Source organism: Sminthopsis crassicaudata, chromosome 3, assembly GCF_048593235.1.
Source record: "Sminthopsis crassicaudata isolate SCR6 chromosome 3, ASM4859323v1, whole genome shotgun sequence".
Taxonomy (NCBI): domain Eukaryota; kingdom Metazoa; phylum Chordata; class Mammalia; order Dasyuromorphia; family Dasyuridae; genus Sminthopsis; species Sminthopsis crassicaudata.
Genome location: NC_133619.1, coordinates 635,493,907 through 635,510,941, shown reverse-complemented (window position 1 = coordinate 635,510,941; position 17,035 = coordinate 635,493,907). Strand labels below are relative to the sequence as shown.

Sequence of the window (17,035 nt, the reverse complement as noted above, 5' to 3'; positions counted from 1 at the left end):
TATCTTTGCATGTATTGGGAAAAATAAAATATTTTTTAAAAGAATGTAAGCTCCTTGAGGGAAGGCACTGCCTTTATTTTTAACTAGCAGATGCAAGTAATAAGTGCCAGGCTGAATTTGAACTCCGCTCTTCTTGACTCTAGATCTAGTGCTCTATGCACTGGGCCATCTATTTGGCTCATTACACTTCCCTGCATGTCAATGTCCTGTTCAGCAGTCTTCAATAGCTCCCTATTCCCACCAGCAAAGGGGTTCCTTTCCTTTTTTGTATCAAGGACCCCTCTGACCATAAATCCCATGGACACCTTCTCAGAATCATATTTTTAAATGTACAATTTAAAATACATGGAATTGCAAAGAGAGAAAAAGTTCACAGATCCCAAATGAAAAATTCTAGAATGATCTAGGATGAATCCAGTCTTCTCAGCCTGGTAAAGGCCCACAACCTGACTCCAGCCTACGTCTCAAACTTTATTTCATTTTGTTTCCTTTTGTATATTCTATGTTCCAGACAAACTCGATTGCCTGGACTCCGGACTCCATATGGACTCAGTCTCCCACCTCTGGACATTTGCATCTATAAAGCTTCTCCTGATGCACACCCTCCTCAAATAATTTATTATTTTTGCATGTATTATATTCTCCAGAAAAATATACATCCCCTGAGGAAGAGGCTATTTAGTTTTTAATCTTTGTACCCTTGGGGCCAGAAATAAGACCTTAAGTACAGAAGGGGCTTAATGTTTATTGAATTGCAGTGCCATGATTTTCCATTGACTCATCTGTGTATACAATACTGATTTCACAAACATGACTTCTTTTGATTTTTGCCTGAGGGTTGGGGTAGGGGGAAGAAGTAGCCAGAGACTCTTATTTTGTTATTGTTATTTGTTATTGAGATTCCTGGTTTTCAAATCAAGAGTAAGGTAATAATTACCCATTTTAGAGGTGAGAAGACTAAGTCAGGGATGGACAGTTAGAATGGGAATGTGGCACTCACTAACAGTAAATAGCACAGGTCCAGGCTGGCAAGTGCTTCCCTGGGTGATTTTCTCTGGCCCTCACAACAATCCTGTGAGGTAGGTGCTATTATTATTCTCATTTTATAGATGAGGAAACCGAGACTCAGTAAGACAGACCAACCTGCTCTGGTCAAAATATCACAGATATCACAGAGCTAATATGTGTCTGAGTCAGAATCTGAATCCAGGTCTTCTGGACTCAAGTGCATCCCACCATCCTCCCACTCACTTGCCTGCCTCTCACAAAGAAGCCAATGTTAGTGAGCACTGTGTGATGGGGGGATGGGGACAGGGGAGGGACAGGGAGGGAGAGATGGCCAGCACCCCTCCCCCGATGGCTCCCAGAATGACCCAGGACATGGCTGTCTAGCCCGGCCACTAGCAAGGAGCACGGAGAGGAGGCTTTGCCAGGAGGACTCCCAGCCAGTTATCCTGCCACAAGGGGCACTTAAAACAGTGCGCCCTGACGCCGATGGACATGCAGTGGGGGTGGGAGAGCGCCACGGAGGGAAGAAAGCCTTGACCAACTGCCCAAAGCATATGGAGGAGGGCACGGGCCCAGGTGGGGACATGGGGGCTTGCAGCTAAGCACAGAAACAGGAGAGTTGTACCGGCTGAATAAGCTGTGCAGGGTCACACAGCGAGCCAGCAGGAGAACTAGAGAAGACAATAGCATGGTGTGCTCTCACCCTCTTGTTCTCTATTTCTTTCTCTCCTCTTCTTTTCTCCTTATCCTCTCTCCTTTTTTCTTTCCCTTTTTTCTCTCTTCTTTTTCTCTCTTTCTCTGCCTCTCCCTTTATTCCTTTTTTTCTTTCCTTTTCTCTTTCCTTTCTTTCTCTGCTTTGCAAATCTGTCTCTTCCTCTCTCCTTTTCTTTTCCTTTTTCTGTCTTGCTCTCTCCCTCCTTTACTTTTTTGTCTTCCTTTTCTTTTTCCTTCCTTCCTTCCTTCCTTCCTTCCTTCCTTCCTTCCTTCCTTCCTTCCTTCTCTCTCCTCTCTTCCTCTCTTCCTCTCTCTCTCTCTCTCTCTCTCTCTCTCTCTCTCTCTCTCTCTCTCTCTCTATCTCTGTCTCTCTCTCTCTGTCTCTCTCTGTCTCTGTCTCTCTCTCTCTGTCTCTGTCTCTCTCTGTCTCTGTCTCTCTCTGTCTCTCTGTCTCTCTCTGTCTCTCTCTCTGTCTTTCTCTCTCTCTCTGTCTCTCTCTCTGTCTCTCTCTCTCTGTCTTTCTCTCTCTCTCTCTCTGTCTCTGTCTCTCTCTGTCTCTCTCTGTCTCTCTGTCTCTCTCTGTCTCTCTCTCTCTCTCTCTGTCTCTGTCTCTCTCTCTCTCTCTGTCTCTGTCTCTCTCTCTCTCTCTCTCTCTCTCTCTCTCTCTCTCTCTCTCTCTCTCTCTCTCTCTGTCTCTCTCTGTCTCTGTCTCTGTCTGTCTCTCTCTCTCCCCCCTCCTTTTTCTCTCCCCACTCCACACACTGGGCAAAGCTCCTCCAGGCCCAGATTCCAGGCCTGCTCACGGGCCCAAGAGTTTATATAATAAACCATATGGAGAGCTGCAGACATCAGCATAAGGGCCTCTAGGCAGGGGCTGCTCTCAGCTTTTACCATTCAGTCTCAGAGGGTAAACTCAGCTCGCTGGAAGGAGGCCCAAGGTCCACTCGAGGCTCCAAGCACAGGACGGGACACCCCATGGGGGTGAATATTCAGGGCAGACCCCATTTGGTCCCTCTATCCCACCCCTAGCAGCTCGGGACTCAGCTACCATAGAGAATGGGGGTTATGCCCAGAAACAGGAAAAGGGGAGGTAGGACCAGAGAGAGTGGCCAGACACAGGGGGAAGTGAAGGGAGACAGAGTGTCAGAGACTTGAAACGGGGGTAGGTCCAAGGAAAGGGGAGGGTACCATGTCTGGAGAGTGGGATAATGACCACGGGTCTCTCTCTCTTTTTGGAATGGGAAGAGGAGAGGGCCGTAAAGAAGAACATGGCTGGGAGTGAGAACGTGAATAAGCATCTGGGACCTCAGGGAACAAGGCACCGGAAAGAGAAGGAGGAAGAAGAGGAGGAGGAGGAGGAGGGGAGAACGAGGAAGAGGAAGGGAGGCCAGAGAAGCCCCCATTCTGAGCCAGCCCAGCAGACAGTGGGGGCCCTGAAGCAATCTGCATCTGGACTGGAGAAGCCAGAAGCAGGGATGGGGCATTGGGGCTCATTATGGGGGTAAGAAAGGAGTGGGGAAAGATGGGAGGAGGGAGGATGCTCTTCCTTAGGCCTCTGTCCACCCCTCCCCCCCAGAACCTTTCTGTGGGAGAAGCTCTGGTCTGTGTGTTTATAAAATGGTTAGCCACTCCTCAGAGGCCCCCCTCAGGCAGAGCCGGGAGGGCCTCTGAGGGCATCTCACCAACATCCCCATTTTGGAAAAGAGGAAGCAGGAAAGCCCAGGGGATTCCTCCAAGAGCGCAGGGATGCCAGCCCAGCTGCCGGATGCCATGCTCCTTCCACGGGGGAATGCCGTCGGCTGTGGAGCAGTCGGCCCCTCGCTCAGATGTTATGGGGGACTTCACTGGGTTTGGGTGGGACAAGACAGTCCTGGAGGTTCCCTCCAGCTCTCAGACTGGGGACTTTCTGTGGGCTGAGTCCCCCAAAACCCCCTAGAACTAGAGGAGCTTCTCCCTACATTGGACACTGGTGGCCGCCTTTAGAAAGAGATGCAGAGGAAACCCAGACAGGCCCCGGGGCCTAGGAGTCTGGGTGCAGGAAGAGGAGCTTGGACCTGGGGGGAGGGGAGGAGAGAGAGGGAGCAGCAGAGAGCCCCCCGAGGCCGCAGCCTTCCCACAGCGGAGCCAGCCAGCCTGGGAGGTGGGGCCCGGGGATGGCCTCCATGGGTGCTCTCTGTGGCTCAGACCTTGGCTAGGCTGTACTGGTGTTCCTCTTGGATGGGCATCCGGAAGTTGTACGGCCCTGGGGATGGAGGGAGAAGGGACTGACCTTGAAGCAGGGGGGAGGACACCTTTGGAGGGGCAGACGGAGCCCCCCCATTCAGGACCCCAGTCCCCCAGCAGCCTCCCCTACTTGGTACGCTGCTCCTGTTCCCATTCCCCCATGTCCTCTGTTCATTTGCTCGGAGGGAGGTGGGGAGAGGCAGGGAGAAGGGAGCACTCACCGGGGGGCTTCCAAATTGCAGGCAGCTGCCTCTTGTCCCTCCTGGACAGGCAGATCCCCAGGATCAACATAATCAAGCCAAAAACCAAGAGCAGAAAAAGCACCAGGAAGATGACGGAGAACGAGGCTGCAAGAGAAGGACCAGGATGAAGGTGGCTGCCGTCCCAGCCCTGCACCCTCTGCCCTGGACCCCAGAGCCTCGGGGCTTTCTGGGGAGGTTCCGCTGGACAAGTGATGGAGGCCCCAGCCCTGAGCCCCCTGCCCTTGGGGCTTGCTGGGAAGGTTCCCCAGGACCAGTGATGGGAGGCGCCCTAGCCCTGAGCCCTCTGCCCTGGACTCTGGAGTCTCGGGGATTGCTGGGAAGGCTCCCCTGGAGAAGCAAGTGGCTGGAAAGTGGAGACTTCATGCTCTCCAGGAGAGTGGAAGCTATCCCCTTGGAAGGCCCCAGGTCTAACCCAGGCGGCCGTGGGAGCAGAGAGGAACCGAAGAGAAGGATCCCCATTTTAAAGACGAGGATTCCCAAAGAGGGGATGAGACAGAGCGGAGCCCAGAGCCAGGGACTGGACGCCGGGGGCTCTGTCCCTCTCCCCCAGCCTGGAGGGCTTGCAGGGGGACGCCAGGGTGCGTCCTTACACCAGGGTTTGTCAGGCTGTGGCTGGAGGGTGCTCAGCACCCCTAGGCTCTGGGTGGTGAGCCGCAAGGGCACTGTGGGCGGGGAGCTGGTGGCCGGGGTCCTGGCGGGCGTCGGAGGGGATCGGTGTGGCCCTGACGTACTGGCCTCCTCACAGGCGGCGTCGGCTCTGCTGCTCCCGGCCCGCTGGGTCTGTCTGCCTGTGGCCATGCAGCTGGAAGGGGGAGGGAGGCAGGTGTGAGGGCAGGGCCAGAGGGCAGGGAGCCAGCCCCCCCACCCCTGCTGCCCCCGAGATCCAGGAGGTGTTGGGGGCCTTGGGAGGAGGAAGGCCTGGGACAGAGGGAGCACGAGGCTGGGGGCTCCCCCATCCTTTCCGTGGCCCCTCCCTAGCCAGGCCTGAGGGCCGGCTGGCATCTGGGTGCCAGTCTAGTTTGGGTCCCCTGCCCCCTCCGGGACCCTTGGTCACTTACTTGGTCCATGGTTTACACATGGTGTTTTCTCCCAGAGAAAAGTGTCCTGGGGGACAGGGGGTGCACTCTGGAAGCAAAGACAAGGACACCCTGGCTCAGCTCTGTGGCCCTGCTGGGGGGTTGTCCCTCTCAGTGGCCAGGAGGGATGGGAAGAGGAGGGGGGATGGGAAAGGGAGGGAGGCCTGAAGGGGAGGGGACGGGAGGAGGGCTGATCTGGCAGGCTGAGGGGCCCAGGGACTGCTCCCCACACCTGAGCACATGACACTCCTTTGCCATCTCTGCCAGCCCACCCGTGAGCCCAGGCTCAAATGGTCACCTGCCCAGGTGCATCCTGGCACAACACACACTCACACACACACATACACACTCATAACACACACTCACACACTCACACACACACACTCACATACACACTCATAACACACACACACACACACTCATAACACACTCACCCACCCACACTCACACATACACACTAACAGACTTACACTCATACACACACACATACATACACACTCACTCACATACACACTCATAACACACATATACACTCATAACACACACTCACACACACACATACACTCATAACACACACTCATCCACACACACTCACACATACACACTAACAGACTTACACTCATACACACACTCACACACACATACACACATACTCACTCACACACTCACATACACACTCATCACACACACTCATAACACACGCTCACACACATACACACTCATAACACACACTCACACACATACACACTCATAACACACACTCACACACATACACACTCATAACACACACTCACACACTCACACACACACACTCACATACACACTCATAACACACACACACACATACACACTCATAACACACACTCACACACTCACACACACACACTCACATACACACTCATAACACACACACACACACACTCATAACACACTCACCCACCCACACTCACACATACACACTAACAGACTTACACTCATACACACACACATACATACACACTCACTCACATACACACTCATAACACACATATACACTCATAACACACACTCACACACACACATACACTCATAACACACACTCATCCACACACACTCACACATACACACTAACAGACTTACACTCATACACACACTCACACACACATACACACATACTCACTCACACACTCACATACACACTCATCACACACACTCATAACACACGCTCACACACATACACACTCATAACACACACACACACACACTCATAACACACTCACCCACCCACACTCACACATACACACTAACAGACTTACACTCATACACACACACATACATACACACTCACTCACATACACACTCATAACACACATATACACTCATAACACACACTCACACACACACATACACTCATAACACACACTCATCCACACACACTCACACATACACACTAACAGACTTACACTCATACACACACTCACACACACATACACACATACTCACTCACACACTCACATACACACTCATCACACACACTCATAACACACGCTCACACACATACACACTCATAACACACACTCACACACATACACACTCATAACACACACTCACACACATACACACTCATAACATACACTCATCCACCCACACTCACACACATACACACTCATAACATACACTCATCCACCCACACTCACACATACACACTAACAGACTTACACTCATACACAGACTCACACACACATATACACACACTCACATACACACTCGTAACACACACATACACACACTCACATACACTCACACACACATACACACTCAACACACTCAACACACACACACATACACACTCATAACACACTCATCCACACACACTCACACATACACACTAACAGACTTACACTCATACACACACTCACACACACATACACACATACTCACTCACACACTCACATACACACTCATCACACACACTCATAACACACGCTCACACACATACACACTCATAACACACACTCACACACATACACACTCATAACACACACTCACACACATACACACTCATAACATACACTCATCCACCCACACTCACACATACACACTAACAGACTTACACTCATACACAGACACACACACATACACACACACTCACATACACACTCGTAACACACACATACACACACTCACATACACTCACACACACATACACACTCAACACACACACACATACACACTCATAACACACACTCACACACACACTCATAACACACTCACCCACCCACACTCACACATACACACTAACAGACTTACACTTACACACACACACACATACACACACTCACATACACTCACACATACACACTCATAACACACACACATACACACACACTTACTCACACACACACTCATAACACACACTCATCCACACACACTCACACATACACACTAACAGACTTACACTCATACACACACTCACACACATACACACATACTCACTCACACACTCACATACACACTCATCACACACACTCACACACACATACACACTCATAACACACACTCACACACACACTTACTCACACACACACTCATAACACACTCATCCACACACACTCACACATACACACTAACAGACTTACACTCATACACACACACACACACATGCACACATACTCACTCACACACTCACATACACACTCATCACACACTCATAACACACACTCACACACACATACACACTCATAACACACACTCATAACACACTCACACACACTCACATACACACTCATACACACACACACTCATAACACACTCACCCACCCACACTCACACATACACACTAACAGACTTACACTCATACACAGACACACACACACATACACACACACTCACATACACACTCGTAACACATACACACACACTCACTCACACACTCACATACACACTCATAACACACACTCACACACATACACACTCATAACACACACTCACACACATACACACTCATAACACACACTCACACACACATACACACTCATAACACACACTCATAACACACTCACACACACTCACATACACACTCATAACACACACACACTCATAACACACTCACCCACCCACACTCACACATACACACTAACAGACTTACACTCATACACACACTCACATACACACATACACACACACTCACTCACACACTCACATACACACTCATAACACACACTCACACACACTCATAACACACTCACACACACATACACTCATAACACACACATACACACACACTTACACACTCACACACACTCATAACACACATTCATCCACCCACACTCACATATACACACTAACAGACTTACACTCACACACACACATACACACACTCACATACACTCACTCACACATACACACTCATAACACACACACATACACACACACTTACACACACACACTCACATACACTCACTCACACATACACACTCATAACACACACACTTACACACACACTCATCCACACACACTCACACATACACACTAACAGACTTACACTCATACACACTCACACATACACACATACTCACTCACACACTCACATACACACTCATCACACACACACACTCAACACACACTCACACACATACACACTCATAACACACACTCACACACACATACACACTCATAACACACACTCACCCACCCACACTCACACATACACACTAACAGACTTACACTCATACACAGACACACACACATACACACACACTAACATACACACTCGTAACACACACATACACACACACTCACTCACACACTCACATACACACTCATAACACACACACACACTCAATACACTCACCCACCCACACTCACACATACACAGTAACAGACTTACACTCATACACACACACACACACTCACTCACACACTCACATACACACTCATAACACACACATACACACTCATAACACACTCACACACACATACACACTCATAACACACACATACACACACTCATAACACACACTCATAACACACTCACACACACATACACACTCATAACACACACACACATACACACACACTCACTCACTCACATACACACTCATAACACACACATACACACTCAACACACACACACACTCATAACACACACTCATCCACCCACACTCACACATACACACTAACAGACTTACACTCACACACACACATACACACACTTACACACACACTCATAACACACTCATCCACACACACTCACACATACACACTAACAGACTTACACTCATACACACACTCACACACACATACACACACACTCACTCACACACTCACATACACACTCATAACACACTCACACACACATACACACTCATAACACACACATACACACACACACTCATAACACACACTCATAACACACTCACACACACATACACACTCATAACACACACACACATACACACACACTCACTCACTCACATACACACTCATAACACACACATACACACTCAACACACACTCACACACACACTCATAACACACACTCATCCACCCACACTCACACATACACACTAACAGACTTACACTCACACACACACACATACACACACTTACACACACACTCATAACACACTCATCCACACACACTCACACATACACACTAACAGACTTACACTCATACACACACTCACACACACATACACACACACTCACTCACACACTCACATACACACTCATCACACACACACTCATAACACACACACATACATACTCATAACACACACTCACACACATACACACTCATAACACACTCATCACACACACACTCATAACACACACACATACATACTCATAACACACACTCACACACATACACACTCATAACACACTCATACACACACATACACACTCATAACACACACTCACCCACCCACACTCACACATACACACTAACAGACTTACACTCACATACACACTCATAACACACTCACACACATATACACACACTCAACACACTCACCCACCCACACTCACACATACACACTAACAGACTTACACTCATACACACACTCACACACACACACTCACACACTCACATACACACTCATAACACACTCACACACATACACACTCATAACACACACATACACACACACTCACACACTCACACACACTCATAACACACACTCATAACACACACTCATTCACCCACACTCACACATACACACTAACAGACTTACACTCATACACACACTCATACACACACATACACACACACTCACATACACACTCATAACACACACACACACTCATAACACACACATACACACACACTCACACACACACACACACTCACACACTCACTCACACTCACATACACAGTCATAACACACTCACACACACATACACACTCATAACACACTCACACACATACACACTCATAACACACACTCACACACACATACACACACAATTACTCACACACTCATAACACACACTCACCCACCCACACTCACACATACACACTAACAGACTTACACTCATACACACACACACACATTCATACACACACTGACACCCTCTCTCACACACACACCCCACACCCCTCCCCCCACATCCCTCCCAGATTGATCCCTTCTGGGGGGAGGGGAAGACTTGGGGTTTTGAGAGCCCTCTCCCCGGTCGGGTGGGGGGAACTGCTCACCCACTCCCCACTTGGGGAACTGAGCCGGCTGCGTCCCTGGGGTGCACTGGCACACGGTGTCGCTGGACCTGGTGCAGTTCTTCAGGACCCGGCTCCCACTCCCTGAGCGACCGAAGGGGAAAAGGAGAATCAGCGCAAGGCTGGCCTCCTGGCGTGGGGCCTCTGTAGAACCCCTGGCCAGCGGCCGGGCCTTCAGGAAAGGAACAGAAGGGAGCTGAGCCCGCCGACTCTTCCTGTCCGGGACTGTGCTGGGCTGGACCATGACGGCCAGATCTAGGGAATGGTGGAGAGGAGGAAGAGCAGCCGAGGACCCAAGCTCAAATCCGGCCTCAGATGCTCCCTTGAAGGGTGGTCCTGGGCCAGTCATCTCACCGCTGCCTGCCTCAGTTTCCCCCACGGTAAGAGGAGGATAATCACAGCACCTCTCAGGCTGTGGTGAGGAGCAATGAGGGGATAAGGCTGAGAATGCCTGTAAATCTTAACGTGTTACAGAAACATGGCCTCTACTTCTATCTACCCGTACCAAACCCGTCCTCATGTATCACACGTGTGTCGCGCCGGGCCTTGTCTCTGTGGGGCCGCCCCTCGGCCCCCTCTGGGGCCGCTCGACACACCTCCAACAGTGAGGATCCCACGGGGTTTGAGGTTTGCCTCTGTGGTTGAGGAAATGGGTACAGCGCTCGTCAGCGCGCCCCGGCTTTTCATTCACTCTTCTTTCAATTAGCGTTTCCTGAGACCTCCTGAGTCATAGGGGCCATGGAAAGAGGTGGGAGGGGGAGGGAGAGGGAGAAGAGGAGGAAAAAGAGGAGGGAGAAGAGGAGGAGGAGGAGGAGGGAGAAGGAGGAGAAGAAGGAGGAGGGAGAAGAGGAGGAAAAGGAGGAAGAGAGTGAGGAAAAGAAGGAGGAGGGAGAAGAGGTGAAGGAAAAGGAAAAGGGGGGGAAAAGGAGGAGGAGAGGAAGGAGGAAAAGGAGGAGGAGGGAGAAGAGAAGGAAAAGGAGGAGGAGGGAGAAGAGGAGGAAAAGGAGGAAGAGAGTGAGGAAAAGAAGGAGGAGGGAGAAGAGAAGAAGGAAAAGGAAAAGGAGGGAGAAGAGGAGGAAAAGGAGGAGGAGGGAGGAGGCCCACTTCTCTCTCCCCAGCTACAATGGGCACTTATCAGCTTGCACACTAGGGACCCTGGGTCGGCGGCACATATATCCTGGCCTGCCCTCCCCCCCCACCCCATGTGTGCGTGTGCACTGTCCACACCCCACTTGTGCTCTCTGTTGCAGGGCCTTTGGGGGCGCCCCTCCAGGCTTTGCTGCCTCTGAGCCGGTCTTACCCAGAAGCTCTGGGTTGCTGTCATGGTTGGTCTGGGGGGTGCAGCGCATAGACTGCCTGGAATCAGGAAGACTCATTTTAAGTTCAAATCTAGTGACCCTGGATAATTCTGTTTGCCTCAGTTTCCTCACCTGTAAAATGGGCTGTCAGAGCTGGGAGGGCCCTCAGAACAAAGAATGTGATGATCTAGCAAACAATGCCATCCAATGAGAGGAGATGTGACCAGGAGGGGGGAGAGTCTTACAAAAAAGGTTGTGGATGTGGGGTGCCATGTTTGGGGAGCACCAGAGAGAAGTGGGAGCACAGAGGAGGAGCTGGAGCACCAGAGAGAAGTGGGAGCACAGAGGAGGGGTGGGAACACAGGGGAGGGATGGGATCACAGAGGACGGGTGGGAGCACCAGGGAGAGGTGGGAGCATTGGGGAGGGGTGGGAGCACCAGGTGAGGGGTGGGAGCACCAAGAAGAAGTGGGAGCACCGAGGAGGGGCGGGAGCACTGGCTGGGGTGGGACTGGCGCTTACCGACGTTGCACTGAGTGCAAGGCTGGCAGAATTCGTTGCTGAAACCCTCGTTGAAGAGCCCCTGGTGGCAGGGTCTGCAGCCCGTGTCTCTGGTGCTGGTGCAGCGGCTCGCCATCTCAAACCCTGTGGTGGGAGCCGGGGAGCTGCCCTGAGCCTCGCCCTTGCCCGGCTGCCATCCTTGTTTCGTCCCCGCCTGTCTCCCCACCCCCCCTCCGGGTCCTCCCTGGCCTCGCCGGGCTCCTAGCGACGCCCCTAAAGGCGATCTTTCGTCTACCACCTCCACGCGTTTGCCCGTCTCCCCCTGAGCCTGCAAAGTCTCAGAATCCTCGCCTTCCTTCAAGGCTCATTCCTCCTCCAGGAAGCCTGCCCTGATCCCTCCGCCCTGCCCCCCTTGGTGCTCTTCCCTCCTCAGAGAACGAGCTTCCTCGGCAGCTATCCCGCCAGCTCGAACCTACTGTGTGTCGGGCACAAGGGTCAGCGCTAGGGGCTAAAAGAACTCGGGCAGTCTTTGTGGATCAGGTTAGCCCCGGCCCGAGTGAAGGTGGGAGGAGATTGAGGGAGAAAGTGCAGTTCGGAGAAAGTGCTTTTGAGTCAAAGGGACTGGATTCAAATCCAGCCTCCAATGCTTACTTCCTATGAGGCTCCAGACAAGCCCCTCCCCCTCATGAACCTCAGTTTCCTCCTCTATAAAAATTAGACTAGAAGGACTCTGGGATCCCCCTCCCCCTCTAGATCCAAAACCCTGGCACGCAGGAATAGGGCAAACCCAGCCCCGGGACAACCTGGTCTGACCTGGCACTAGAGCCCCTCCAAGGTCCACCTTCCATGATTCCAGCTCTCCTGGGCTTCTGGCTCATCCCCAGCTGTCCATCAGAAGCCTCACTGAGCCCCCAACCCCCAACATTGTTTTCTGCACATAATAGGTCTTAACAAATCCTAAATTAACTAACTAAAATAACTAAGCACATAATAGGTGCTTAATAAATGCCTGCCCTCTAGCATCCTTTGGCCGGTGGCTCTAAATCACAGCATATTGGCTCTAAATCACAGCATATTCAACACTAATTACTTAGGGTTTGGCAGCCTAATATCCCTGAGGCACTGAGAGTGCTGGACTCGAAGTTGCAAAAGTCCCAGGTCAAATGATTGCTCAAACGCTGGGCAAGACACTTAATCACTGCCTCCGTTTCCCCTGTAAAATGGGGATAACAGCACCGGTCTCCTACAGTTTGGATCCAATGAGATAATAGTTATAAAGTGCTTCCCATGGCATCGTACACAGTCGGTGCTTAATAAATGCCTACTCCCCTTCTTCTTCGTCCTTCACCGAGAGTGTTAGCTCAGGTCTTCCCATCTGTATCTTGCCTCTGGACCCAGATGGCTACCTCAATCCACCTTGACGGCATCACCTCCCCACGTCACAGTCCTCCGAGAACCAAGGGCAAAAGGCGGAAGCCTTGGATTCAAATTCCGCTTCCGACCGCGTACTCGCCGAGTGATCCTGGCCAAGTCTGAGTTTCATTTCCCCATCCTCATCCACAAAATGGGGGGGGGGGGAGGCAGGGGACGTGCCTCCCTAGCAGTGGAAGCAGCCTAGTCCGAAATCTCATAAGGCTCTTTCCCTCCAAGACTGCCTCTCCCTATGTCCTGTCTGCACACAGCTGATGGAGTATCAGGATGCTCCCTGAGAGCAGACACAGGGTCTGGCACCTTGTATATGTAGTGCACGGCAGCTAATTCCTGCTTAATGGAACTCCGGCCTCAGACAAAGAAGACCCAAGTTGAAATCTGTCCTCAGATACATACTAGCTGTATGATCTTGGGCAAATCACTTAACTTGCCTGCCTCAGTTTCCCCAACTGTAAAATGGGGATCATAATAGCCCCTTCCTCCCAGGGTTGTTAGGAGGATCAAAATGCTCCCACATAGCACCTGATATATAAATACCCGTTCCCTTCCTCCTATTCCTAAAATACTTACCACCGTTTCCTCTCAACTCCCCCACTCTCCCTCCTCCCTGGTGTAGAGTCCCTGATTTGGAATCAGAGGACCTCAGTTCAAATTCCCCCTCCGCTATTTCCTGCCTGTGTGACCTGTCACCTCCCTGGGTCTCAGTTTCTCCCTCTGCAATATGATTGGCTTGGCTCAGTTGGCCAGTCTGAACCCGGAGGCTCTATGAAGCCTTCCTCCTGGCCTCCACCCTTGGCTGCCTCCTCTTCCCCAGGACTCACCAGGTTTACAATAGTTGCAGCATTTGCCCTCTAAGCTGTAGGAGAACTTGCCGCATGGCTGCAGAGAGGCCGGGGGCAGCTGGGCGGCGAGGAGCCAGAGCAAAGTCACGGGCCTCCATGGGCATCGCTGCCGGTCAGTCATCTTCTGCCTCCTGCTCCGCGGCCTCTGCCCGCACTGAGGACTCAGGAGCCCCAAGCCCTTCCTCCCTCACCAGGGAAAGCCCCTTTCAGCGGATGTTGAGGTCGTTGCTTGTTATTTCATAGAATCACAGAGTCTCAGTTGGATGAAAGCCCCGCCACAGACTTTCCTACAGAGTACTCGCCAGGGGCTCCCAGCTTGGCTCGGAGACTGCTTGGGGGACTCTGCTCCTTCCTCTTCTGGGGGAGAAGGAGGAACCCCCCTGTAGTCAAGCCTAAAAGGCACGCCCACTGTCCCCTCTTGCTCTCAGTTTTGGCTGTTGCCTGGACCAAACCCCTCCTTTCCCAGAGTCCTCCTCAGTACTGGTGGACAGCTCCCGTCAGCACCCTGGTGGGCTTCCTCTGGGTTCCCACAGCTTCCAAATGTCATTCATCAAACCTGGAACGCTATATTCCCTCTGGGGTCCGAGCATGGTTCAGAGCACGACTCATTTCCTTTTTCCTGGAAACCCGGCCTCTTTTGGGCAGCCTTCTCAGCTGCCTTCTCAAATTGCTGATTCAGAGGGAGCCCCAGCAACCCTGCTCAATCAGGCCCCATGTGCCATAATCTCAAGATCTGGACCCTCAGAGGCAATCGAGTTCAACTCATGTCTGGCTAGAAACCATCGTTATAAAATCCCCAACAAGGGGCTATCTCTGTAGCAAGAGAAGAGTTCTCCCTCCCAAAGCAGCCCTTTCCATTTTGGGGGTAGCTCTAATTGTTTTTAAAAAATTGTTATTTTTAGGAACAGCTAGTGGACAGAGCACTGGCCCTGAAGTCAGGAGAACCTGAGTTCAAATCTGGCCTCAGACACATTTTCTTTTCTTTTCTGTTCTTTTCTTTTTTTTTTTTTTCTTTTTTCTTTTTTTTTTTTTTAATTATAGCTTTTTATTTACAAGATACATGCATGGGATATTTTACAGCATTGACAGTTGCCAAACCTTTTGTTCCAATTTTTCCCCTCCTTCCCTTGCCCCCCTTCCCCAGATGGCAGACTGACCAATACATGTTGCCTATGTTAAAGTATAAATTAAATACAATATATGTATACAAGACACATTTTCTAGCTGTGTGATCCAAGGCAAGTCACTTAAGTCCAATTGCCTCGCCAAAAAGAAAAAGAAATATTTCTGAAATGAGGTCTAAATTGGGCACTCTGTAATATTTATCCATCACAGTCATATGAAATTTGGACCTGGGAGGAGTTTCAGATAATCAAGCCCAATCATTCTCAATCGTGGACCTTTTCTAAAACCCCTGGGAGCTGTGGTGTTCTTGCCAGAATTCACAGCATTCTGGGAGAAGAGTTAGAAGGTCTTGGAGATCACTGCCTCCCCTTTCATTTTACAGAGGGTTTTCTCAATTTTCCTATTTCCACCTCTCAATCACTCAGGTTCCAAATCTTGGAATCACCCCTGACCTCCAGTCACTTGCTAAATCGGGCTGATTCTGCCTCCACCTCAACCCTGACATCCAATCATCTTGACTCACAAAGCCTCTAGTTCACAATCTCATCCCCTCTCTCTTGGACTATTTCTATAATCTGCTCATTGGACTCTCTACCTCCAGAATCTCCCCTCTCCCAGCTAACGTCACACAGCCCAAGCCTAGCCAAGTTACCTGGATCTGATAGTTTTTTGTCTAAAGGCTCAAATATCATTTTCTCCGGGGTTTAAAGCCCTTCACAATTAGGATCCAGTCTATCTTTCCAGGCTCATTACTTATCATTCCTTTTTGTGAATTGTATCAGCCAGTTGAATCAACTTCCTTTTTAAATTTTAAAAAATTTTTCCCAATTGCATGTAAAGATGATTTTAAACATTGA

At 50.4% G+C, this 17,035-nt stretch overlaps 1 protein-coding gene across 2 annotated transcripts; it reads right to left on the bottom strand.

Annotated features, from left to right (window-relative positions):
- Window positions 1-2,108: 2,108 nt before the first annotated feature.
- On the bottom strand, window positions 2,109-15,622 carry TNFRSF4 (TNF receptor superfamily member 4). 2 transcript variants are annotated; one of them, XM_074306627.1, is made up of 7 exons: window positions 15,033-15,622; window positions 12,802-12,924; window positions 10,965-11,066; window positions 5,267-5,333; window positions 4,940-5,010; window positions 4,167-4,292; window positions 2,109-3,964 (listed from the first exon to the last, which is right to left on the bottom strand). In XM_074306627.1, exons 1-7 carry the CDS (start codon window positions 15,172-15,174, stop codon window positions 3,903-3,905), a joined length of 693 nt encoding a protein of 230 aa, XP_074162728.1. In that variant the 5' UTR covers window positions 15,175-15,622; the 3' UTR covers window positions 2,109-3,902. The 2 variants fall into 2 exon arrangements, with proteins under 2 accessions (XP_074162728.1, XP_074162727.1); XM_074306626.1 differs by having other exon boundaries at window positions 4,799-5,010; window positions 15,033-15,621.
- Between the last annotated feature and the right edge of the window lie 1,413 nt (window positions 15,623-17,035).

What these genes read in the sequence shown, in the direction of transcription:
- TNFRSF4 (XM_074306626.1), bottom strand. Translation starts at nt 15,174, where the DNA reads ATGACTGACCGGCAGCGATGCCCATGGAGGCCCGTGACTTTGCTCTGG. An exon ending in GTTCCCCAAGTGGGGAGTGG is followed by an intron (nt 5,334 to 10,964) that starts GTGAGCAGTTCC and finishes CTTTGCTTCCAG; the next exon opens with AGTGCACCCCCTGTCCCCCA. An exon ending in ACAGCCTGACAAACCCTGGT is followed by an intron (nt 4,293 to 4,798) that starts GTAAGGACGCAC and finishes CTTCTCTTGCAG; the next exon opens with CCTCGTTCTCCGTCATCTTC.